The sequence below is a fragment of the Centroberyx gerrardi genome, chromosome 15 (assembly GCF_048128805.1).
Source record: "Centroberyx gerrardi isolate f3 chromosome 15, fCenGer3.hap1.cur.20231027, whole genome shotgun sequence".
In the NCBI taxonomy this organism is placed as follows: domain Eukaryota; kingdom Metazoa; phylum Chordata; class Actinopteri; order Beryciformes; family Berycidae; genus Centroberyx; species Centroberyx gerrardi.
Window position 1 is genome coordinate 12,636,508 of NC_136011.1, and position 27,993 is coordinate 12,664,500.

General features: G+C 38.5%; 1 protein-coding gene across 2 annotated transcripts in view; it reads left to right on the forward strand.

Moving 5' to 3' along the window:
- The first annotated feature begins 13,215 nt into the window (after positions 1-13,215).
- The window catches only part of lmbrd1 (LMBR1 domain containing 1), a 78,389-nt gene continuing 63,611 nt past the window's right edge, over positions 13,216-27,993 (forward strand). For both annotated transcript variants that reach the window (XM_071913228.2, XM_071913220.2), the window contains exons 1-3: positions 13,216-13,287; positions 15,288-15,464; positions 17,095-17,158. In XM_071913228.2, the coding sequence (XP_071769329.1) occupies positions 13,222-13,287; positions 15,288-15,464; positions 17,095-17,158 (307 nt within the window). In that variant the 5' untranslated portion in view covers positions 13,216-13,221. The remainder of the gene's footprint in view (positions 13,288-15,287; positions 15,465-17,094; positions 17,159-27,993) is intronic.

A 27,993-nucleotide genomic window follows, 5' to 3' on the forward strand; every position in this document is an offset into this window, starting at 1 on the left:
TTCACCCTTATCAAAGCCAAGTTGCCGTTTTGGAAGAGAGATGAGATAACTTCTACAGCATTACTCTGAGGCATCTGAGACAGGCCTGCAATGCCCATCAAACTACTGAAATGTCCAATCTATAATTTAAGGTAATTGCAACAAATCTTGTGAAACATGCTATCTCATGTTTAACAGGAAAAATGCAGTTAATTAAGATTACTTTAATAAAGAAATAGGCATACTGTCACACTTAATTTACTGTACGTACACTAAGAGCTCAAAATTATAAGGAACACTTTCCTATTATTGAGTTTCCCCCCTCTCTGTCAACTCTAATCTGTCATGACATCAGATTAGCCTTCATTTGTTTAAATGCTCAGTTTTGTAGGTCCCTTGTCAGACAGTTTGAGACAAGCAGAGCCATCGGTTTACTCAGAGGAAAGAATTGAAATATCTAGTTACCACTCTTATTGTGACTTTGTTAAATCCTCGTTGATGCTCAACAATAGACAGACAGCAGCATTTGGCCAGTACAGGTTTTCATTGTTGACTCACTCTTCTGCTGTTGTTACAGCAGTTACCTTAGAGGCCACTAAGTGCATCTGGCTAGCTTGCAGTGAAACAACCTGGTGTCTGTGTGATCTGTATGTAAAATCATTTTCTTCAAATCATATCTGTTCTTTGTTGAGAATTAACTGTTTAATAAAAGGAGTATAAATCGTCACATCTGAGCTGCGATTTTATACTCATCTCCCTAAAGCCTCTTCTTGTATGCAAATGAGGTTTACATGACACTTCACACAACGGGGAGGACGCACTTCCAGGTTGTTCATTGATTAGCCTGCCCTGGACACCTACCACACAGTGATGTGCGGAGATAAAGACAGCACATACTCTGGCATTTTAGAATAAAAAACATTGTTGTATAAGCAATGCTTCTATGTATGTTTGTTATAAGCTTTGTATATGTTTATGTCAAGGTTTCAGTTGCTAATAGGCCTACTGTATTCTCCATAGATGAGATTGAGGCAGCTGATAATTAATTAGATCTACATGTCATCGCCACGGATGAGCTGTGGGACTGTGCAGAATCTGTTCTTGTTCCTTTCAGAATACTACCTAGAATTACTGTTTTAAGAGACAGATGAAAAACAATATAATGGAAGGATATTACTATATCTGATGTTGAGCTGAATGAATAATGCAAGTTTCATGTCAGATAAGATATGTTTGACTCAAAGTTTAAACGGTTTTTATCATAGTTTTACTTTTTCTGTTATATAATGCTAGTAATTGATGACATCCCTCTCATATCTTACTTTTTTGTCTACTCATCTCCCAAAATGTAGCTCATATTTATTTCCACAATCATTTTTTTGGTATCAAAGGGAGATTATGTGAGGAGTTTCATCCCATCATCGACACCTACTCTTACAAAATGATTGCTGGCTGGCACCCTCCCCATATAATCATTTCAGCTCATATCTGCTTATAGCTGTAATGGTAATGCCTTTCTCTTTGTTTTTGTGACTCTATTAATACCCTATTGTTTTTTCAACTGTGAGCTACACAGTAGGAATTCAGTGTTGTGCTCAAGACGTCTGGGTAGACATGCAGGGACCGAACCTGGACCCTCCAGTTACAGGTCAGTCTCTCAACCCATTAGACCATGCTGCCAGCCTAACCTTCTGCATCACTATCATGCCATTGGAAGGGGCATGGCATAGTCATCCTGGACTGTAAGAGTCAGGAAAGTTGATTTAAAAATGTAACTGATTATTCAGTTTTGATTATCTGCTCCAAAATAGTCATTAAGGTTAAGGCGTTAGATATTCAGCTTAAGTAGACTGTTCCCACTCAAACTCGATACTTTCAGTAACTTTGGGACCAAAATCTATACAGAAAAAAGTTGTTGAAAACATGATGATTGTGTTTTGAAACACGCACACACACACACACACACACACACACACACACACACACACACACACACACACACAGACACAAGGGTGAAGGTAGCACTGTGTGTGACACTGAATTAATTGTGAGTATGTAAAATCCATTTAGTTTAGTGAGTTTTTGCACCTAAAAACAACACTGAAACAGGTTAGGCTTGTTTAGCAATCCCCCAGAAAACAAAAATCCAAATTCTGAAACTAAATCAACTGAGTTTTATTAGAACAATAACTGATATTCTCAAACGGGATACCTTTTTTCAGTAACTGTAACGAGAAAGCTGTAACTTACTTAGAATCCTTTGCTTCCCAGTGGATTGCACCACTGCCACTAGGGAAGAAACGAATAAAGACGGAATTATGCACTGAACTTGACCTCCAAAGACCACGACACACAGCGACAACACATTCAGATAATTTATAGGCTGTGTGCAGTCTCACAAAGTGTGACCAACAGGAGCCTATCTTTCCATGATATACTTTCCTTCCTTTAACACCATCCGCATTAGTTTTGTCCCAGTGATTAATTCCCGTCCCTGCCGCAATGAGTTCTGCTTTCTCCGCTGGATCTTAAAGTTTTCTGTGTAGGCCCATCATGGCGCTAAGAGATGAAGTGACCATGCCACTTACTACAGCCATGCATGGGCCTTAGACAAGTGGCACTACAGAGGGATCACATTCCCTGACAGTGTGAATACGTTATGCTGTTCCCTTCATTTTAACAATTTCCTGTGCATGCAATTAGGCTATGCAACACTACAGCCGAAGCCTGCAGAGAAAGTTACATTTTTACATGATTGATTTTGCACATCGAGGGTTCTGCAGGATTGAAGTAGCTATTCCCAGCCCACACGTTGTTTCACCTCATGAAATTAACTCAGTTTGGTATACAGCTACTAATTCCACCGCCGCTGCACCATCTGCTGAGAACACGCAGGGATTTGAATCCTAGTTTGAAACAGCAGCCCAGCTATTTCTATATCATCACACACATCTCTCAATCTGTGGTAGGAGTATGCAATACATTTACAATGCTCAGCCTCCTTTTCTGTCCTGTGCGGACACTGAAGTTAGGCTGTCCCGGGTCTGCCCCATTCATTCAGGCAATTTCGGTCAAAGACAAAAACTTCACTTAACACTGTGCAATATTCAAAGAAGCCTAAGCCCTAGTAGTTTCTTTAAGCGACCGCTGATTGGCTGGATGGGTTTATTTTTTAATAATTATGGGGTGCAGCACTGAATATTATTTCAGGGTCCAGCACATTTCGCAGTCCACTGTTAACAAGTCATGCAATACGGTACATGTTTACTCCAGCGGAGCGTTCATAAATCAGAGCAATACAGATATGTGTCCCATTAAGCAGATAAGTTAGAAAGCTCAGGCGGTGCGCAAAAAAACAAAAAAAACAACACGTTTGTGCCAAGCGACAAAAGATGCAAAAGATCCCCGTTAAACATATATTAATAGGTTGACATGCAGATATTTACATTATAGCCGATATATTTCATTTTGTCGTTAAATTGATTCGGCTTTGAGTACTTACAGTTGCCGAGAAAGTTTCCTCTAGAGCAAAAACAAACAAACAAACAACAACGAAAACGCATAATCCATATATGATTACGATCAGCCCGATTCCGGATTCCAGGACTTGGAAATAAAAGTCACAGTGGGATCGCTTGCTAGATCGCGGTCCTTATTAGTCGCACTGAGTGGCCCTCCCACTCTGTCATTATTACTAAAATGCATTGACAGAGACTTTGGCAAACAATAGGAATAGACGCTGAAACCTTTCATAACACGAAAAAAAAAAATTTGCCCAACGGGAGTTCAAACAAAACCTCTCATTTAACAGGGCCAGGTGCGCGAATTAAACACCGTTTGATGTATTATCAAAAAATTCTGGATCACAGGCCTAATTCATATGCATTGGCTTGGCTTTATTGGCAGCAGGAGTAGGAATTGCCCAAGTCAAGCTTAAAAGTAAATATCAAGATGCAGAATGAATAGTCCTAGGTGTATTCATGTAGGTACAAGTCAGAAAAAAACCCTTACCTGTCTATTGATCAACTTATGCCCAATAGCAAAGCAATTAAAAATGTTTTCTTTAACTAATATCAGTTATCCAACATAATAGACTGACAGCCTTCAGCAGCAGGCAGGCCTAGCTGCTCAGGAGGAAGCTACAGCCCATACTCTATTTTAGTCAGAAGACACAAATGCCATAACGTGTCGCAATACTATGCTGCCATGCTTTGCATATGATTAAAACTTTTATATTCACCAGTTATTATTTGAAACATATGTCTTTAAAATGTAGGTTTAGCAGTAATATACTCTGTTTATTCATTCATTATTCAAAAGCTCCTGTTGAAAATGTATCTAGAAAGTTTTTTCTTTGCCAAATCCATACAGTTGGAATAAGATTTATTATATATTAAGAGCCACATATGAAGGCTAAGGCACAGGTAGCCACTTTTGTTCCCTTAAGTTATTATTGAAACGGCACCAACAGTTCACTGCTCAAGATTCCCCTACAGTCCCCACAAACAGGTGTTCAGGCTCCAGACACATAACTGTTTGGACAGATGATTTTAATGCCCCCCTCCCCCCTGACACCACACACACACACACACACACACACACACACACACACACACACACACACACACATATGCACACACACACACACACACACACACACACACACACACACACAAGTAGTGTGAAGAAAGACAGACAGAAAGAAAGAAAGAAAGAAAGAAAGAAAGAAAGAAAGAAAGAAAGAAAGAAAGAAAAAGAATATTTGAAAGACTAAAATGAGGTTGATGGCTATTCTTGTTGAACATGAACAGGTGTCAGGTGTTACAAACATGGATTTGATTACTTTTGAGTGTTTGTATTATTGCTAGAAGCTTTTTGGTAATTATTTGCTTTTGTTACAAGAGAGGTTTGATCTGTTATGCATTGTCACTGTTGGCAGTTGACTGTCTATTCCAGCCTATTTTTTTGTCAGTGACAATGTACTGTAGCTTTAGTGAGGAGTGAAAACTTTTACAAAATTGACTTTTTTCTTTTTTTCTTGAATCCCATTGTATTTTGATAGTAGGGTACTGTGAGTAGATTGCAGACCAAAATTCCCCAAATGTATTTTGAACCAATTTTGTAGCAGAACAAAATATGAAAAAAGTCAAGAGGGTGAATTTTTATAGCTGTAAGTGGACAGAAGTTCCACATAATGAGATGAGAAAAGCATGATGGACTTTTCAATTTTGTGTGGCAATCATGTGGACAACTTGAATGTGAAACTTTAAATGTTGCGAACATCCATTATGATAAAATTGATTCTATCTAATTCTACTTTCCACATGTGGACGTATTTACTTCAACTCAATTCCATGATTCACATCGCTAGCTTCTCAGCTGGGACCGGGACAGGTTCAAACCTTCAGTATCAGCTCTCTTTTTATAGCTGCTGAGGATTGCCTTTACTATGAAACATAGATTGATAAATTCTACTTTAAGGACAAAACATACTATTTTAAGTATTTTTCAGTTAAGTCAAGACTGTGGACATCCTGAGTCAAAATTCCAAGTAAGGGATAATACACAACAAGCTCTCTGTTACAATCACAGAGGCAAAACCATCCACTTCACACTGGGTGGTCCTTTGCCTCTGCATTGTCCATTAAGATTCTTGTACACCCAGAGCTGTATTACCTCACTTTTCCATGGTCACTTGCCAAAGATAACACACAAAAAGTGACAATGCAGTGAGAATGCAAGAGTGTTATTATTGTTTTTTAGAATAAAATATTATTTCAGTTTGTGCACTGCTAACTTTTTGTCAAGATGTCTGTTTTGTAATCAGTGCAGTAAGTTTCTTTCTGCAGTTTGATAACCAGCACCTGTCACCTGTCAACCTGTTGATGAGCTAATGTTTGTTTTAATGTTCATACATCACATAGAACACGTTTTATTCCTACACAGATTTAGCTACATCACTTTGGATTGAATGAATACATGTTTTGATGCACTTGGAAATTAATAATTGTGTAGGGCGAACCTGGGGTCATCATACATTTCAGGTCTTTCAACATGAGACACTGTCACCCAGGCACCCGCAGGTGATCAAGCTGAGGTTGATCCAGCCTCATCTTTTGTCCTAGCAGCATTGGTCCTCTCCCTTGGATTCCCTCACATGATCCAAAGTCACCTAGAGGCTTTTTCAGCAGCCCTGTGTTGTTCTGAATAGCTCCTCTCCTGCTTTGATGCCCAAAATGCGACAGGCTCTGCAGAGGGATTGTCCTGCAAAGGCTCACCACCTTGTTTATGGCATTCCCTCACTAGCCCCTTGTATATGGTTTCCTTCTTATCAAATGCCTCTTCCAAGCAGCCTTCCCAAAGGACAAATAGCTCTAGCATAATGATGTGCTGGGTTGATTCTGACACTAACATTTCAAGTCTCAGGTTGGTCATTGCTACACTTGAGCTGTTTTTCCAGGTCTCTAGACAGCTGCCAATGTTGGTGGTAGCGAGAAAGCCCAAAAGAAGATTTTGGTGTTGGTCTGAGTTGCTTTTCAGATCCTATGAAGGTGGTGTTTCTGATTTGTGGGTCACATTTCCTTGGAACTGGCATCGGTGATAGTATTCATGACCTGGACCGAGCATCCAAAAAGGATTTCCTGCTGATAGCTGCAGGGTAAAGCAGAGTTTCAACTCCCTGAGTCCCATGCCTTCTACATAATCTGTCAATGGTTTGCTGTTTTCACATTTTTCACTCAAAACAAAAGTGATGCAAACACTTCACTAAGTCACATCATTGATAACAGTGTTTAGAACTATAAAACTTTCTGCTGTGCAGAAGTTCCATATAAACCATCAAGTCTGATGTGCTCTGAACAAGAAGATCAGATGCTCCTGCCAGCACTACATTGTCTTTGATTGATCAATACCTGCAGGGGATTAATGTTTGGTTGTGGATCTATGAAAAGAGCAGTCAAGCCGCCTGTGACAAACCCAGCATCTGTTGTGATGCTTAACGCTTCAAGGATCTTGATCTGCTGTGCGTGTTGTATAGTGCTTATTTTGGTGTTTCATTTGGTTTTTATTTTGTAGCCGCCATTAATTAGGAAGTGAACATTTACACAAAGTGAAACATGAAGTGCGTGAATAGCAGTACTACAGCTCAAATGTGGCACAGGTTCCATGGACTTGGACTTATTAAACTGTACAGAAAATGTAAGTAATAACAATATTGAGTAGGCTGCCCAATGTCTTCTCAAAGACACATTCATGTTAGCACACACACCCCCACACACACACAAAGAAAGATAACTTAAATATGTTCTCAAAATTAACATTACAACTCAGAACACTATTTTACTAAAGAACAACTTGTGAATTCCCCCTTTTTCCTATGTGTGTGTGTGTGTGTGTGTGTGTGTGTGTAGCATTATATTTCTGCTGGATATATGTATATATCCTAAGCAAACACCATTGTTTTGGGCAAGATATTGTTTGCCTGCAATGCACACAGACCGTTAAATGTAGTCTGCATTACTCTTCATTATGCCATTCAAATCACTATTGTTGGAGGGGTTTAGGTGGAAAACACCTGTCCTTTTTACAGGATCATTTATGAAATTGACATATGACAAAGCACTACACAAAGAAGGCTTACTGTGTGTCACTAATCTGTATGCTGACATTACCATTGATGTGTACCTTTCATTTACTCATAAAAAATCACAAAAAGCCATTAAGGAGTCTCATTCATCATTTCTGAGAGCCCACCTGGGCATGAAAGCTACCAATGCATAGACAAAACACAAAAGAATTAAAAAAGATACAATGAAATGCCAGTTTGGCCTACAGCTATACTCAGTTTCTCTGGGGTCTACTATAAAATCATTAAACAAACAAAACACAAACAATATAATTGACTCAACTACTTAAAGTTAATGGAAAACTCATTCAGTGGCAGCCATATTGGGATAGTTGAGTGAAATTGGTTCTTTTTTACCAAAAGGTAAACAGGAGGTTAAAGTGCAGACTGTAAGCTATTGATTCTGTCTATTTATTTGTTTAAATGTTGAGGGATTTTCGAGAAATTGCAGCTGTTATGGACAGCTACCCCAATTTCAGCATGAGTGTTTTAAATAATGAATTATATTATCTTCTAAGGTTAATATTTGGCCACATACACTTTTTACACAAGTGTTGCAAGTTTAGGACCCAGACTGAGTCTCCTAATGTCTTCTTTTAGAAGTCAATAAAATCTTTGGAAAGATTTAAATATAGGATATATTTATCCTACAATACAGTACTTTGGCGAATTAGTTAAGCAGCATACTTTATTGGCTTTTTAATATGATGACTTTTAGGATGTGATTATGATGGCAATGGTGTTGCATTCAAGTGATATGTGCGACTATACACTGTTGTCCTCTGTTACCTTTCCGTATTGCACCTATTTGTATGTACAATATTCTGCATTGCATGTTGTTGTTTTGTTGTATTGTTGTTGTATTGTATTGTTAAGGATCTACTCTATTCCACTCCGCTTTACATTTCAGTGTGGAATACATGGATGATTGTATGACTCATTACCTAGACTTTGTGGCTGTCCAAAATCCATATCCGTCCCACGCTTCTCATTATATAACATCACTTTCCTTCAAACAAGTATTCCCATTGAACTGCTTTGGAATATTATCTAGGAGGAACCCCACTGCTGTAGCAATCCTACATAATTTGAGTTATGGTGGCAGAAAGACATTGCTTTTTGGACAGCAGCCTGCACTAGCTTAGGTCCTGGGCATTGAGTCAAACAGAGTGATACTGTACCTCTATTTCACACTTTGGGCAGACTCCCTCCCACACCGGAAACAACACCGAGATGTATAATTATGTTTGAAGTTTCATTTTGGATTAGGCAAAGTAAATCAAATGAGGTATCAACAATTTGGAGGAGTTCCCAGGCAATGTGTTCTCACACAACATTTGTATGATATCTTATGAAAAAGTTATGCACCCTTGATTTGTACTACACTTACGCATTTGATTGGTACTATAGGCACAGCTCTGTGTCAATGTGGAGGAGACTGTGAAGGAGACAGTGAAGAATAGGTTCAACAACAACAACAAAACAATCAAACAAACATGTTTCTGAAATACATTTTTTGAAGTAAATCTTTGTGTTTGACAGTCTTTTCAAGCTATGTTGCTAAGGTCATATTGAATATTGTTCTACTCTTTACAGTCACTGTATTGTCAGGGTTAATGAACAAATGGATTAAGCTTTTAAAACTCTACACAACATGCATGCAACAGACATGATATTATAAAGTCTCAGATACTGTGATTTCCTTCTCACAACATCACTGAATTCACCATTAACTATTCACCTGAACAGTTTATGATGTTGTATATGGTATCATTGTAGTCCTTGACCATGAAAACATAGGGGTAGACATCACCTTTTCTGTGTTATCATGTGTGGTTCAGGAGATATGATGCAAAATACATAATTCGGTTATGGCGGAAAGTAAAATGGCCGCCATGGCTACCACAAGGTGTTTTTGCGATGGCTCCATTTCTTAAAAATGTTCAGGGCCCCAAACTGTACAAGTGTACCAAGTTTCATGCTTTTATGAAAAAGTGAACATCATTTTCACATATCACCTGGACTATAAATAAGAAAAACTTGAAAATGAAAACTTCACTCACAGCAGCAAATTTCTTTGCGTGAGTCGGGAATTGCCGGAGTTAAAGGCAAATGAACAAAGAAAGGTGGATGGTGGGCAGCTGGGATACCTCACTGGGGTTTTCAACTGGGAAATTCATATCACAGATGTTTGTTGAATTCGGCCCACAGCACCTCCAGACTGCTACACAGTAAATTCTGCTGTCCCAGAACTACCACCCTCTAGACTTAAACCTGGGATAGCTAGCGTGGGTTTTGTGATCTACCAGATCACTACAGCATGCTTTCCCATCAATTGTGGTTTGAATGAAGTAATAAGAAAGAAGAAATAAAAAGATAGATATATTCATCAAGTATAAGTCATCTAATCACAATCATCCATCATCTTGAAAGACAGAAATCCTGACAATCCCCTGCCTTTTTCTCAGCAGCCCACCCCTTTTTTCATGGACTTAGCTGCATGGTCTCCATTATGCCACATTACAAGTTGCATGTATGAAGATGACTGCAATTTTTAAGAGTTGCATGAATTAAGTAGGCCTAACTTCCCTATGCAAGTAAATTACAATTTGTGAACAAATTACATCACTTTCATTAAAAAATGTTTTAAGTTGGGGGCAAAAATGAAATGAAGTTATATGGTTGTTGATTTCGGTGAGTTGAATTTTAAAGTCTCCAAACCAATTGTGACCAATTAATTATCATGTAACAATATGCCTAATCTTCTCCGTTCCAATTGGGAACAGACTAATTTTCCCAGGGGTAGAAAAATATTATTTTCACTGTCAGAAAGGTTGGGTCCTCCATTTCACAGTGGACTGTTATAGCCTACCCCCTGGAAAATAATTATTCAAGTAATAATTTAATTACATTTCAATAATGTCAGAGATGGTGAAGCACGACTGCACACTCTTGGACTGCTATAATTTAAGAGAAGAGACTCGAGTCAAATAACCAAATTGATCTGTGAGAAGCTGTCACTCTTCTAAAATATTGATTTTGCAACTGCATATAGCCACCATTTGAAGCACACAGCAAGGGGAGAGGAAATCTTGATTCCTTAGCAAAGTTAGTGTTTAGACTACCTAAAGAAGTGAAACATGTCTTGCTTTATCATATAGCCTACCTATACATGTCAAATAGACATATTGCATTGCATATATAAAATGCACAAAACAGACAGACACTAACAGAAGAAAAGTCTGCTCAATATAAATGCCTGGTGACAGAGCACGCTCACAACTGTGGGACAGGGTGGTAGAACGAAAAGACAGCAAATTATTTATATCGATGTACCATGGGGTCTGCATGCAAGATGAATTGCAGAAGAACTGAAGGAAATGGTGAGTGTGTGTGTGGCATATGGGTGTAACCTCCATGCACAAAAAAAACAAGCTGATTGTTGCACTTCATAGAGGGTCTGAAGAAGTTTATATAATCCCATAGCTGTATAAATTGGTTCCCTTGCTGAATGAAGGAGAAGCTCTTACCTCCAAAGAGGCAACTTCTTAGGAACTGAGAAATCTTGACTGATGACTCCACTGATGCCTTTTCGTCTGGATTCATGGACGCTCTGGCCATGGAGCTGAAGCACAGGAAAGAAAAACACCTTAACTGAAATTACAAGTTTGTCAAGTGGCCGCAGAGTTATGTGACAGTCGGGGTTATTAAAGCATAGTCTTAGTACAGATTTCTGGTTTCTATTTATATTATTATATGTAAAATGATATCAAACATTATTTAATGTAGGTCAACATATGGCACATAACTAGAAGCAGAAATGTTGTTAAATGGAAAAAAATAAATCATTACTACATATTCCTGAGGTCACAGTGGAAATCTAAGCAAACATGTCATACATTGTAGAGGAAGCACCTGATTACTAACTACTAAGGTGATCTAATTAGTCCACTCTGCCAACAACGTAAATCACAAGATAGCAAGCATATTGATTATTGTATACAGTGTATTATGGCTAAGCGCCCCAGCGATAAGAAGTCACTAATTTTGAGCCAAATAGTGTAAACCAAAAGAGGGAGACAAATTAGAGAGCCAAAACCACAACAGAAAACAAGAAATTTAAGAAACCAAAGCCAAATAAAATGTAAAAACAAACAAGCAAATTGAAATGTATGGGAAACACAAGTACTCTCCACAGAAGACTCTCCAACTGGGCCACGGGCCAGACGGCTTGAAGGACAGCACTAATATAATTATTGGATTATATAGTTTTGCATTTGGCTTATTACCAATATGGATTCACACTAGTAGAAATGCACTATCACATACACACTGTAGCATCCCGATACCTCCATATCGTACCACCTTCAGCACCAAGGACAGCGGCTGTTTTTCTGGTGTGGGCCACTGCGGTGGATAATTGATAGCAAGTATTACCCCAATGATCTGCTCTGCACATGGGAACGCAGCTACAGGTGCACTGCACCCTAATTTCTCCTGACCTACTTCTAGCTCTTTTTTAAGGCAGAATGAACCGGAGGAGTTTCAGAACGTACCCAGAGTCTCAACAAGCAAGCTTGAGCCCCAGAGTGTGGTGAGCAGCATCATGACGGGCAGTGAGAACATTCTCTGATTGTTGGTTTGGGCAATGCCCCAAAGAACATTGTGACAGTTAATGAATCAAATCAATCCAAAACAAACAAATCATCTATCACATCTAGAAAGCATTAAGTATGTTACTTATCCATGGCTAACCTCAAGACATGATGACTTGTATTTTGAAAATACCGCCCACTTCATTTCACTACACTGCACTTCTGTGACACAATGACAGAAATATTGTATAGCCAATGGAAGGATTGAATTAGGATTCATGAATGTGCCATGTAGGTGTTATAAAGCTCTTGTTTAGGTGTTATAAACTGGAGTTGAAGTACAGTAAAATGTTATGAAATAGGGGAAGTTCACATTTTGTTTATGCCAACTACTGAGTGTGAGTGATGAGAGTTTGAAAATGCATTGTGCTTAATGGTCTGTCACAAGCTCCATTGTAACAGGCATCATAACATCATAAAAATTCTCAGCCTTGCTGCTGACTCCACCTGTCTCCCTCTACTCTTCTATTCATGTCTACATAAATTTGAGGCATTTCAGATGCTCTTGTCCAAAGCTACCTACAGTGAGTGCAGTAGAATTACAGTAGAATACGCTTAAATTCCTGGTTCAACAACTTTACAAGCAACCAATGCTACAGAGTGTAAGGGTTGAAGCTCCAGCATCCTTACAACAGACGTAGCCTCACAAATAGCCTTGTGTCACTAGAATGATTCTGCATGGGAGAGAAGTGCTAGGTAAAGAAATAAGAGCAAGAAATTGGGGAGGGTAACATGAGATGAATTTTCAGGTTACAAAGATACAGAGTGCCTGCTGTCCTGCTGTTGATAATCCAGGCACGATTCACTCAGTTTTAAACGTAAAACTATCGTCTTAGTCAATGAAACGTTGGTCACTGCTGCTCTCAACACTTCCTGAGAAGTCTCGATGCCACCCCTGCTACTCGCCCTCCTCCTTGGCGACGTCAACTCAAGCACGTGGTTTTGTTATTGCAGGAAGTGAAGATGGCGGCGCAGTCGTTGCTATCCGAGTCTGCGCTCGGGTGGTCTATTTTCACCTTTGTACTTTTGGTAAGCAATCATGAAGTTATACCACCGTGTCATCGATTGAGGGACATTAACTAATTGGTTTGCGACGTTCCGGAAGTAGTTAGGTAGCTTAGTTAATGTGCTACTGGCTCCAAATGGCTAAGCTAAGTCAGTTAACGTCATTAGCTTTGGTTTCGTTATAGCTAGCCCATCACACGGACCCCCATACAGACAGGTGCCTCATTGTACGCAACTTTAAATGCAGTGTTTGGTACAATTTTATACAATTAGAAAATCACTCGCCATGTTCTCTTACCAAAAATACCACCAGCCTAACGTTACGTCTTGAACTGTGGGCGCATAGTCGTACTTCTTATGCAAAAGATAAACTCACCAGGCCAGTTTTGGGGACACTTGGGAACACTGAAATTAAATGAAGAACAACTAACGTTAACTGTGCACCCAACAGCACGTCTGTCACATACATAATCGTACCTACATGTGGCCGTACACATTTTGGTGTCAAGTTTACCTGTTATGGAGTGGAGAGTACGTCTGTTCAGATGTGATAATGCGACTGTTATAGTTGTTTAGCAACACACACAAGGCTTTAACGACACTTTTCTGGAATTATGGTGTGCTGGGTAATGAGTAAGATAGACTGAAATACACGGACAGTAAACGCCACAACCGATCAACATGTAGGCCTATTTGTGTTTTGGTAAACACGACACCAAACGCTGCTTTCCAGCACAGACACACTCGACTATGGAGATTTTCCTGGCTGTGTAATAGGGCCCTAGTTTAATCTAGCTCTCTTTCTGTGAGTCACATCATTTTTGGCACATTTGTGGGCCATTTAGACGTCATGGCTTTAGTGTTGCATGTTATAGCTAAATACTAGCCAGCAAGTTGGTCAGCCGCACGTAATCTGCTACCTATTAGCTCACAATCTCTCATTAGCTTAGCTGTCATGCTATGGTTCAGAGTCACATGACTAACATGAGTTGTCAGAGATAGTTGTCAAGATACTTCTGAAGCAGGTTTGCTAACTATCGAATTCTTCTCTTGGCCTATGCGCCACTAGCTTCCCTGAATTGACCCCATTTTGTTGTGGATCTAATTTGGATGCAAAGCCTGTGTCATTACCTGGCAAAACAAGCAACCAGAGGCTTAAGTCTGTGGGCCTTTAATTGATCCTGTCTGTGAATGGCAGCCCTTGATCTGAAGGGACTGGTTTTAGCAGTGTCCTCACTGCTTACAGCATGTGTGCCTGGAATATGACCTTGTCATTTTGCAACTCTTCTGTCTAATGAGTCTTCTGCCCATTACACAACAACCCCTCTCTTTGATGTCTGTTTAATATTACACTGTAGCAGAATAAATTAGCAAATCCATCAATCAACTGAAGAATCTTTAAAATAGCCCAATTAAATAATGATCTTACCAAATAGGAAGATTAATCCTGCTACAATTAAAAAGTCAACCTTGCTGTTTATAAGTATTATTCCTTCTCAAGCCTTAATACTTTTAGTGAGTCTGTGTTGAATCATGTGGATGAGGTGGGGGAGCGCAGCTGGATATAATCTTGTAGTCAGGTCCACAGGGCTCTCACTTATCCCCAGTATATAATTTCCCACTTGATCTCTGTAGCTAACAACAGTTACACTTCGTAGTGCAGATCAATGGATGCTTGTGTTTTTTTATTGAGAACTTTATTGGCCTAAATTGGTATCTTTTTTTGCTAACCCAATATATAAAGCAGCTGATTATGTACCACAAGATACACTGTGGGCATAAACAAACATTTCACACTGTAGTTAAAATGCATATTTGTCTCGTGCTATAATCACAGATTGTCAGCCCTTTTATGAAGCCCTCTGGCAATAAATTTGAAATTGATCTACCTCGGCCATCCCTTGACTATTTCTCCTACCCCGTTCCTTATCTTTACTTTTCCTTGTGATGGAGTCATTCTTCATTTAAACTAATTGGATTATAAATTTCCCCTGTATTTTTTTAACGATTCCCTTCTTTTTTAGGTGATCCTTGCTTTCTGTTGGGTCTACATCCGAAAATTCCAAAGTCGTCAGGAGAGTGAAGTTGTTTCAACTATCACAGCAATATGTGCACTGGCAATTGCTTTGATAACTTCTGCACTTCTGCCTGTGGATATATTCCTTGTTTCATTCATGAAGTATCCCAATGGTACCTACAAGGTTAGTATCAATTCTGCTAACAATTACAGCCATGTGGCCCATGTAAAATCAATTTAAGAAATACTGAGGAGTTTTCCTGAGGCAGCTCTTAACTTGTTTGCTTTGTAATTTCGCTGAAATAGACAGCGTGTTCATTGTTTTGGCCTAGTCTAAAAGCTGAATACTTTTCTTGCCTCATAAAGTCTTTGCCAATTCACTTTCTACAGTCTGTTTTACTGTTGCATTGTTTATATCCATTTTGGCTAAGTGTGTAATGACCTCTTCATTTGAACGACAGGTGATGTTGCATGGGGTTGTGAGTAGTGAGGGAATGCTGAGTGGCACGTGTTTTTCCGTACCACTTGGCCATCCATTATACATTAGCTGATCAGAAACATAATCCCTCACCCCCCTAACAAAACATGATTCCTTCCTAATTTCACAACACTTGATTCAAATCAATTGTAGTGGTCAGGGGACCTGAGATGAGCTGGTGCACATTTTACTGAAATTTGACTAGTGTAAGTAAAAGTGAGTGACAGGAATAGAAACATTTATCATTTAGTCTCCAATGGCGAGGATCATATGAGCTCGTTTCAGAGAAATGAGAATCACGACAGGGCAAAAATTGAGATAAATGACACAAAAATGTACTTTTAGGCTGTTATTCAGCAAAAGTAGATATTTTATTTTGTAATTAAGTGTTTTTTGATTTCCCTTTAAGGGGGGATTACATACATAAGAGCAGTACAATAATACAGACTGCATTTCACCCTCCACCCCCCTCCCGCATACCATCCCTCCCTCCATGGGACACCCAAAACAGAGAGATCAGATCGTAAAAATAAAAATATTCAGTTAAATGTGAAATAATCAGGATTAAAATAATGGATACATACAAAGTAAATTGCAGTTATAGGAAAAGGAGTGAAAATAAAGAGAGCAAAAAGAAACACAAGCACACTTTAAATTCATGTCAATAGCAAGTTTTTAAGTAGAAAAGTAGATATTTTAATAAGATTTACCATTTTTCTGTTGGTTCATCAGTTTGAATATACGATTCTAAAGATGGAGGCAAATGCTATTTTATGACAGTCAAGTACCTGTGTTAAGCAACTAGAATTATGAATAAAAGTACATTTTAATATACTGTAGATATGACAGCTTTGACTCTTCCCCCCAGTGCGTCTCAGTTTTGCATCATCCTGTGTTTATGTCTGAATTCTGTTTTTAACCCAGATGCTGTGTTTCTATCTGTGTTTTTAACATGTAAACAAGGCAGCCAGAGCACTGCAATATCCCACATGCTCGCCAATACTTAAGCCCTTGTGATTAATTGTGGCCTCTTCACGGCCAGTAGACCTACCTTTTTCCACTGCAGGGTCATGGATTCATTCATTAAGGCCCCCCAGTATATTCTATTTTTTATTTCATGGCTCTGTCCTGAATGGTTGCAAGGATATGGTGAACAGACAATAAATGACAGAATCAATACAGTATACCTCCCTCTGCCTCCCCTACTTTATACCCATTTTGTTTTTTATCTTGAGCTTTGATCTGATTAATTTGTTTTTCCCATTGATCTGCCAATGCCTTTCCTGTTGTACTCATCTCTAATTTGCATACTGGTCTTTCCATTTCTCAAATTCAGGAATGGGCAGCAAACAATGAGACAAGAGGGCAAATTGAAGACACCGTGTTGTATGGATATTATAGTAAGTGCATTTTCTTCAAACTTGTCCACCTGAATACACATTAGAAACAAAACGCATATTTGTTGAGAAAAATCTTTACTCATGAGAATTAGGCTATGTAATGCAGAACTTTGAACAAGTTAATACTAATAATAAAGGGCCTGCATCAAGATGGCACCAGTCTATGGCAACACACTACGAGCTACTATCTTGTGTATACTGCACTACTATCTGCCTAGGAGAGAAAGCCAGGGCACAAGCCTTTCATCGGAATATTGGCTGTATTTTTAATGCACATGACAATAAAACTTGAACTTGAACTTGTACTGATGCTGTTTGAATTGGCAATGGTATTGTTTGGATATTTTTTGTTGCCTTTTATCATTTTACTATCAATAATTGGCAATGTACTACATCGTTCTCCTTCAGCGTTGACTCTGTCTCCCCTTGGCAATTGATGGTTACGTCACATGCAAATGGTGCTTCCAACCATTTGTGAGATCTAGAGAAGGACCATTCCCATTTTAATAACATCTGGTTTGATGTTGCTTGATGTTTGATGCTTGCTGTTATTTTTATGCTTGGCAGAAGTGCTGGCAAGCATCTAGATGTTGTTTTTTTCTGTAAGTGACATTTTGTTAAGGTCAATATTAAACTGCAAATGTCTGAATTGACAGTGGTAGTAAGCTTTAGGGGCCAGCTTATGTCCTGTTTGATTAGTTTAACTCATGTGCTTAAACCTGTGGTGGTAACCCTGGTGCTGCTGATGCTACTGATTGACTACTTGGGAAATAGATACCGTCAGTGAGGTAGCACCCCATTGTGTCGTATAGCAAAGGATGTGGTTTATATACCTTTTTAAGGGGTCACTTTCATGGTGTGTTAAGATGGCAATGGATAACAAACTACTATAACAACTATAACAAAAGTTTGCCGTTTTGTTTTCCTGATTTTATGCTAAAAATAAAGAGGAGTTGTCTTCATTCCATTTACTTGATGTTTGCAAGGAATCATGGGTAGCGTTATGTGGATAAACTCCTTGGGATTGGCAATTTGTGTTGTCAAGACAACTTGAGATAGCTAGAATATGACCAAAACTAGGGTGATAAACATTAATGTTAAACAGCATAAAAATGTTGAAACACGTTTGTTAGTAAAGGTTTTATTTTGTAGGTTATGTCTGGAAGTCATATTTTTTGTTCTAGCTGGCTTGACACTGGTCCATTTTGTATATTTTGGGGATTGTAAGCATATTTGGTGGACTATCTAATGAAGTAAGCACTTCAATATAGTAAGGATGTTTTTGTTTTCTGTAGGCTAAGTAGAGTCGCTGGTGAAAAATAGCCTTGTCTGTTTAGATTTGCAAGACTGTAAGGTAATGATATGTAACATATTTCTACGCCAAACCTTCTGCTGCCTCAGTTAAAGTGTTACAAAAAAATTAGAGGTGTTGTCCGTATCCATGACCATCTTATAAACACTCACAATTGTTACATTACTTGCCAAGACAGTCACAGCTAACACGCATTTAACTAGCACCAAGCTGGTTTTCACTTATTTAGCTGTAGAAACTGTGTTATGGTTAGACTATAGCGCAGGACCTTGAGGAATTATACTGAGTGTACAAAATATTAATGACATCTTGCTCATATTGAGTTGCTGGCCCCTTTTGCACAATCCACATCATAATTGTCTCAAAGCTTAAAAATTCTTAACTAACTCGTCTGCTTCTTTTCATCTACATCTCCTCCTTGGTGATTGGTATAGATTTAATAAGGAAAATCACTTTTACCTGGATTCACCTCATCAGTGTACTTCATGAAAAGAGTAAATGTCCCTAATATTTTGTACATTCAATGTAGATTATGTTTTTCCATTGTAGGTAAATGGAATGAAGATGACTCTATTACTAAGAAACGTTTGGTAAACCCAGCCTTAGACTGGATATTAGACTGGTGAACAGTGGAATAAAGGCAGATGAATTCCAAATTCCACTTTGATGGTGAACATCAGGTCAAGTTGTGTTATGCAAGTTATGCAACTATATAATTTGTTGTTAGTATTACTACATCTGTTTCACAGATGCTATAAAACTTAATTAAAACCTCACTTAATTAAAACCTTTGTGTTCTTGATAGTACTGTGCTCCATGTTTTTCATGCTTTTGTGAAGGGGTTCACTTCTTCTGTGGGACAATCTGTAGTGTCAGATATTCAGTTGATAACTTTGCCCTATAAATTCCTAATCCAATGATATCATTTGAAACTAAATGTCTTTGTGATCACCATATTATGGGGTGACTGAGTTGGCTCTCTTTTGACTATAGCAAATTCAGTCATGCCAAAGACACTAGATCACAAGTTTTCTAACAGATGCTGGCTTTAAGTGCCTGTCAGCAACACTGTTCTGTACCGTCTGTTCAGAAATGCCAAACTCAAGGAAGACAAGCTGTCTCCCTGCCAGCCAGCCCAATCAAAGAAACCACTTCCATTGGCATAATGATATCAGAAAATTGGCTTTCACAGGCAAGGTACCCTGCACGTGAATCTGGCATTCAGCAGGCCACAGTATTTTGTCCCCTGGACACACAAATATGATTTCGTACACAAGATTGATTTACTGTGTCACTATCGAGGGTTTGGACTAGACATACCCTTAAAGGGAAACTTTGCTTAATAGGGACTTAAAAATGAATAATTCAGTAGGCTTAGTCTTGAATGTAGAACTGTGTCCTATCAGCAATTTAATTCATTTAATGGCCAAACTGCCTGGAAACCACATTCATGGTGCAACAGTTTTACTCAAGAAATTTGTCATACATCAAAGAAAAAGCTTATACAGTGGGTAATAGTAATTTGTAGGGCTTTAGTCCTGTATCTCTATCTGTTTAGAAATTCAAAGAAGAAATCTTGTTAGATCATGCTCTCTGTAATTGTATTGACTGGCTACCAAAGGCTGAGCTGTACATCATGCAGGTAGCACCTCAAAGGCTATAAGGCTCATGCTACTCCTTTTTTACAATCTTCTTCCAGACAAATGCTTTGATTTTATATTGTTTATTTAAAGGCTAACATAATCCAGATATAGCCTGTTCATGTCACTCACAGAATAAAGGAAAAGGCAAGTTTCTTTCTTTCATTTGTTATGCAGCTAAAATATCTCAGGAAGACCATGAGCAACAGTGCACTCTAGGAGGCAGGAGAGGAGTTGGGGGGGAAGCTTGAAAGAGCATGCTACTCGCCTCAAGCATATATCCATGTGATCATAGCTCTGGGAGTGTGTGGTGGGGAATGATCTGCTTGCAAATTTGTTGTGCTTGTAACCTTTGGCTGTTGATCGGGAAGGTTCAGAACTCGTAAATACACCCTATGGAGCCGAACATACAAAAATCAGAGGCTTATTTTTTTGTGTTATATTGTGCTTAGTCCCCTAAGCATTATGTTTGGAATAAAGGCGCAATGCCTTTATAATATCACAGACTGGAAATTCAAGCTTAAAAGTGTTGAATAATGACCCATAGTTTATTATGTGATGTGTTCCTCAGCTCATCCCACTCCTTGCTGTGATAAGATTTGAAGCTGTCTTCGGTTGTCACCATCAACCTGACATTAGGCTAGGTGATAACATTTTGGGATATTGTCATATATTGATTACTTTTACTCTTTTGTACTAGTCAAATCTGACCAGCAGCTTATTCAAAGTGAAAAACTTTGCATGCTGTGAGATGTTTTAGAGACAATTTACTATGCTCTATAATTGATTTTATTGTAAGTCAAAAGGAATCCATGATACATTGTGCATCTCTGTAGTGGATAGTTGGTTGTGAAGATGATGGTAAAGGAGTAATATGTGATCAGGTCTGAGAAAACTGACTTTTTATTGAAGGTTGCGGTAATAGGCTAAATTCAGTTTGGCTGTTGATTTCATTATCCTAGTGTGCAACTTTATATATAAACAGGACTGTTTCCTCCCTTTTTCAGGGGCATTACTTTTTTATTTGCCAGTAGGTGGAGACCAAGCTCCATGTGTATCACGTACTCAGCTTCCTTCCAAATCTAACCTTTAAAGTAGGATTTTATTTTAAGGCAGTATTTGACAACCCTGTCCATTTGTCTCTTTACGAATGGAATAATTACAGGGCTGACACACAGATTTCCTATTTCCTCCACTGGAGCATGTTTTTTCTCCAAGTCAGATTGATTTGTTTTCAGTAGTGATCACAGTTAACAAGCATGTGTATGTCCAGTGACTTATAAAGAAATCATTATAAATCTTGACTATTATTACTTCCTGCTTGATGTCGTTATTTGATGTGTCCCACTTAGTTGTTGGCTGTTAAATATATGGTTCTCTTTTGGACATGTGTTTAATCAAACCTGTAGTTGACAGTGCCAACATTTACGCAGTAGTTTTGAATCCACTTCCTTGCTGAATAGTTAGCCTGTGTAGTTTCACCAGAGGTGTGTTGGTCTATCTGACCAACACACCAATGTGTCTCCCCTTCTCATGGTGGGGGAATTCTAATATTCCACAATTCCATTGTTATGCAGACAACTTTCTTAGTCTTGTATAGTATTGTATTCTTATTGGTTTGGAATCCGCAAAATTAATCTGAATCAGTGGGATCGGATGACATTCTGATCTTAATAGGTTATATTGTGACCTGTTTTTCATTATATGTGTATTCATGTCATTGTAACCTGTTGATGGTGGTGAGGAATCTCACAGGTCAGTTTTTGAACACTGTAGCCATGACTCAGGCTTTGTTTCATGATGGCTACAATATAGACTACACCATGCTCAACACATTAAGTAGGCTAAGTGAATGCATTTTAACTATTTTACATTTTAAACAGATGTACACATGTGCACCTACCTATGGATTCACGAATATCTGTACTTAATTGCATTAAAAATCACTTACGGCTAAAGCATATATAAACTATATTATGATGGTCCGTGATAATATTTTAACCTCATCCATTTTTGTGATTTTTAAGAAGTATATTTTCATCTCGGCAATTATTGATAACAAGAGTGCACAAAAGCCTGAACACCAGTGATGAACAGATTCCATAACAGCCGATGTCAGACTGTGACAGTTATGGAGATATGCGTGGCAAAAAGTGAAAATGCTCTATCAAAGTGAAATTTTATTTAAAGCGTATGGAGAGAATAAATCCTGCGTAGTTGTTCATGAATTCTGAGACAGTGTAATATATGGTAATATGTACCTTTTAACCTGACAAAGGGGATGAATGTTTGTAATTGAAGCATCTTCTTCCTTTTAGAGTTGGGATAGCTTTTTCTGATCTTTGATGAACTCTTAAGTTTGAAAGCCTAGCCTTTCAATCTAAGGCTTCCGTCCATTTATACATTTCCTTGGACTGCTCAGTACTTCAAAGCAGTGGTGCATGAGACCCTTAAGCAACAGGGCAAAATACCCCTGGGCCCTTTAAATAAATCATTGGCTTTCCTTCTTGTTGAAGGAGTGTCATTTTGTTGAAGAGAAGCTAGAGGATGCGATCTTCTAGTAAACGATGTGCAAGCAGGAGATTTTTTTGTGGTCCTTGTCCACCTATATGTGCTGACTGAATTTTATTGTGAAGTGCTAGCCTAGTTCTTATTTTAAGAGGATTGCTGAAAACATTGACAGATTGCACATTTATTGTGTAGGGCAGCTTTGTGTGATGTAAGGGCCTTGAACGATAGGAACATTGGCCACAGTGCATAAGAAACAATAGGCAGTTTTCCTGCCCCCAGCTGTTTGTGATAACCCCAATCCCATAACTCTTCACTTCTACCTCTGTGATTCTGAATGTTCAGACTAAAGGAGAGATTTTAGATAAACTTTTCAAAACTTTACATCATAGACAGCTTCAAGACCGTAAAGTTACCTGTCAATAAGCTAAGCCTGTTTTAAAATGATATTGTATACCAAATCACCTCCATATTTTATTGTAATAGTTTAACCATTTTGGTGTACTAATCCACAATCCATTTTTCTAATGGTGAAACTCAAGGATGGGATGTTTTACAAAAGTTATTGTTCCGTATACCTTGGTTCTGCGGTCACTTTTTGGTAAGTTTTGTGTCAGTGCCTGCTGGTTGTGGCTCTTCCTGACACAATACAAAATAATCATGAATAATAACTGTATCAACTTTATCAGAATAGTTGTTCTTGAATAAAATTAGAAACTATAACCTGCAATAAAGTTGAGCATAGTGAAAACTCAGTTTTTGTCTGAAGCAGTAATTACAATCGCTGAAGGCAGTATACTATTATTTGGAAATGGAATGACTGTCATGCTAATTCAATGTAATGTTTAATATAACATTTCAAATTCCATGTGGATAAATTAAGCCTCTCCCACTGAGGTTTGATTGCCAAAGGCAGATAGCGACATGATTTTCCTTCCATATTCTGCTGAGAAGGAACTTCATGCAGATACCATTAGTCTACTACAGTACCTGTTGACACCAGTAGTCCACATTAGCGGAGATTGGCTAATGTTTCTTGCTGTGTGTTATCCATTGAGGGCACAGAACAGGAATAAATCTCTCCAGGTGTTACAACAATAGATCCGCTGACATCTGCTCTTTCAAGTACTTATTCCTCTGGATCTATTCAAAGAGCTTTCCGGAGATCAAGGTTTGATTTCTGAATCTTTTGTGCAAGTGCAGTGCAAGCCACCGGAGAAGGCTAGCACTGCTATGCAACTTCTCTTCCAGCTACCACCAAGCTAGCTGCAAGCTAGCTTAATTCAGCTAACGTATATCTAAATGAAAGTCATCCCATTCACATCTGCATTCTGAACTGAGGGCGGTGCACCCAGGATGACACTCTTTTCACTTACACTGTTGCACTCCTAATATGAAATGACCTATTACTAAGCCATCACTGAAATTTGGGATATGTTGATGCTTTCCCTTGAAGAAGAAGTCAGTTGATCATAATAAATTATGAAATAACGCTGTGACAATTATAGCCCTATACTTGTAGGCTAAGATAAATGAAGCACTGTGGTGCTCTGGAGATTGATTACTTTTCTCTGGCAGATAAATTTACATTCTTTTGCTTGCATTTTTAGCTAACATGCTAACTGTTTGCACTGAACACACTCTAGTCATGCAGTTTGTAATACTATTCAGTAATTTATACAACTAAACAGACACATAACAGGCTTACCTCGTAAATAGATGTGTTATCGACTGCCAGCCTGTCAGAAAGCTAAAAGATGTTTCTAGGTCTTGTCCAGTGAGTGCTTCGACAAATAATAATAATATATAATTTGAAAATGTCACCACTTAATGACTAACGTCCCCATTACTGCACAAGGATCCAATAACAGAAGGTGTTTGTAGTGCAACCAATTTTCTCTTCTCTTATAATTATTACATTTGTCTTTGCCATCAATCCTGGTTTCTTAAGATTTTTTTTACTAATGGAAATATATGAAAAGGTGTGTTATTCCTTTAAAAGTTTTCCATGAAGTCTGAAGTAAGTACAGTATAGTTGGCTGTAAAATGAAAACACATAGTCTGCACACTTTGGGTGCAATGTCATTGAGTCACTGAGGTGTTCCCTGCGTGCATTCTAGAATTCAAGTGTTCTCTCAGCTCAGGGCGAACTCTCCCATGCCTCTCTGCTCACCTGACAGTCCTGATGATATTTAAAATAGGTGCGAGTCAGGCTGGCGCACAGAGGGTTGTACTGGAGCATGGAGGTAATTGTCTAGGCTCCACACTGATGGGCCTCAGATGTGAGTCATTGAGATTCTTGTCTTTTACCTAGAGTTTAAAAGTTAAAACTCTTCATACTTTTTTACTTTGATATGAGGCTGTCCATCAAACTGCTTTGCACTCTGCAATGTATCTTGAAACTGTCAGATGACATGCTTCGGTAAGCTTATGTGAACTCATGTGAAACTTGACTACGGCAAAATGTAGTCTGGGCCTAACATTTGAATTTTCATTTTCGGAGCCTTGGTTATGCTGTAAATGGAGCTGTAAAAAATGCTGTTTGGCATATATGCCGGTCTTCTGGGTCAGGACTCATTTGGTAATGTGGTGCATAAAGATGCTGTCCTCCTACTCACTGGTTCTTCCATATCAACTCACTATTCATGTCCTACATGGGTATTTCAAGAAATTGATGTGGCTCTGCCTCCTACAACAATGGACAAAGAGCCCTGTGGAGTCTCAGTCTGTGTCCTACTGGGGAAATGGTGGCTTCTTTTCAACCAGAAAACAGTGCCACTGAACTATGAAGTGAAACAAAGTGATAAGGCAGCCTTCAACAACTCTTGTGCATTTTTTGCAGTTCCCTAAACACAAAGATCACAAGTGGTATGCACCGATATATCGCCAGAATATCGGTATCGGCCAGCATTATTTTTACTTCCTATATTTGGTCGATTGTGGAATTGCCATTTGTTTAAAAAATGCTGTAATGGTGCTAAATTAGCAACAGAATAAAAGTAGCATGATATTTTGTTTAAAAAACACTTGATCATCTTAAGATAGGCAAGTCTGAAAAGCTTAACCTGTTTTGCACCTGCATTTGTACTAAGATTCTTACAAAACTGAATATCGGTATCAGTGTTGGCCGATATGGGTGGGAAAATATTGGATATCGGTATCATCCTAAAAGAAACATTGCCGTGCATCCATAATAAGTTTGGATAATATAAGTGAGTGATAAACATAGGTTTTCACGATATTATTGAAATTAATAATGTCTGTGGATTTTGCTTGGCTGGTCTAGAAGGTTTGTCCTGTTCTTCTTCGGAGCCTGCACCCCTTTGGTGCATAACTGAATATATGAGGTTGTTGTTATAGTATTGATTTCTATAGTATTGCAAAGAGCAATTGGAAATATTATCAAAAAGTTCGCGGTCTTGACTCAAGGCTTACCAAGGAGTGGGCCAGGTGCAAGAGGCCAGCATAACAGTCCAATGTAATCAGAAAAAGCCTGCACACTGGCAAAAACTATTGAGGCTCATTGGATGCAAAAATAGATGATTTATTTACATGGTGAAAAAAAGTGACTAAGTGAGAAAAAAGGTGAACGTTTCGGTCCTCAGACCATCATCAGCAGTACTTCCATGTTGTTCATGTTGGCTCTAAATAGGCAACCAGCCTATTGGTGGTAGCCAATAGGAATGAGGCTGATGGGTCAAATCAATCAGTCAATCAGCACATTAGCCATATTGTGGCCAAGAGGCCTACAAGGAAATACACACAACCCATACAAAAATATATATATACAGATAATCATAGATTAAGAATAGATCAAACATTGTTATACTATCTACTAAGAAGAAATAGGTTGGCTTATAGAAGAATGTCAGATACAATTCACATAAAGGACTTACTCCATGAATACATACAACAGGCAGCTATACAAGTATACAAAATAATCGAGCAATTGGAGAAATGCTTGTCTCTTTGGGTTGTGGGCCCTGAGATTGAAGCCTTGTGAGAATAACATACAATATCACGTTATCAACTGCTGTGAATTATAATCTGACAAGCCCTGCCCAGGCTAAGAAAGTAATACTCCAGTAGTAGCAGAATGTGCTAATTAACAATTGCATATAATCTGTTGCCAGTCCTGCATTGTTGTTTTCTTGCCCAGAAAAAGACATAGAAGGAAAGTTATTTAAAAAATATTTTAAATGGTCTGTATATTCTAGAAGGGAGATGGCAACAAATTGGGTATCACCTTGATTAGCTTTCTATAATGCATTGAACTTTTAAGTGGTGTTTCACTTTATTATAACATGCATATCATAGGAACTCTTGAGCTTTCAACAATTAAGCTTTCCTGGTAATCAGTACAGTAATGATATCAGTCCCTTAGTTTTGTTTTCCTTCAGTTTGGCTGGAAATCAGTTGGCTTATGTTTTTTTTAATAAAGCAGATTGATCCAAATTGTTTTTGGGTTTTTTTTTTTCTGTGTTGTGCCATCATTTGGTTTTTTTTTTAAAGCAAATTGCCAAAGAGAGTTGGTGGGAAAGAAATCTTGAATCCCACTGGTAACTGTGAGCTTTACAGCTAACTAAGTCACACCAAGTAAATGTTTTGTACCAAAGTATAATATTGTTATGATATATATTCTGCTGCTAATAGTCAAATTACGCTATGAAATACATTTTGGGAACCTACTTTACAGCCATGTTTGCACTTTTACTCAGCTAATGCCTAGACCTGTACTTTTTCTTCTCAAATATCCCTGTTAAGGTTTGGTATAGGCTATGCCAGTGAATTTGTGTGGAATTGAAGGATGGAAGGGACACCATATGAGTGTGGTGACAGATTATTTTCTTTGTCACAGGCCCCCAAAAATGGTGCCTCCCATGATGTTTTCCGGAAATGAGAGTGCAAGCTTGTACTGCCATACCTTTCAGCAACAGAAGTGTCTGTGCAGACACAGATATTTTCATCAGTCTCTGGAGTCCTTTGTCAGAGACAGTGGTTCTTTGGGAAGTCTCCCCTGGCATTTAATTTTCACATAAAATGTAATACATTTTAGCTGTCTGCAAGGGACAGGAGTCCGGGTGCTGATGCCCTTGTGGAGGGCCACAGTAAGGTGAGGACAAGGGTCTAATGTTTCTCATTAAGCCTGACTGTGAACGCTGTGCTGGGATTGAAACTGCTGGTCTGAATGCTAGTTGGTAAACACTCCCTCTGCAATTGCTACAAATAATACTTGAAACATAAATAGGGAAGTACCTATTTCCCGAGTATGGCAGCATGTTTGTCTTCGTTTGTCTGTGCTTTTGTTGGAGATGTGCTCACCTTGTGTCCCCACCTGGCACACCCCTGGTAGACGGTATGCTTTTATCCCCCCC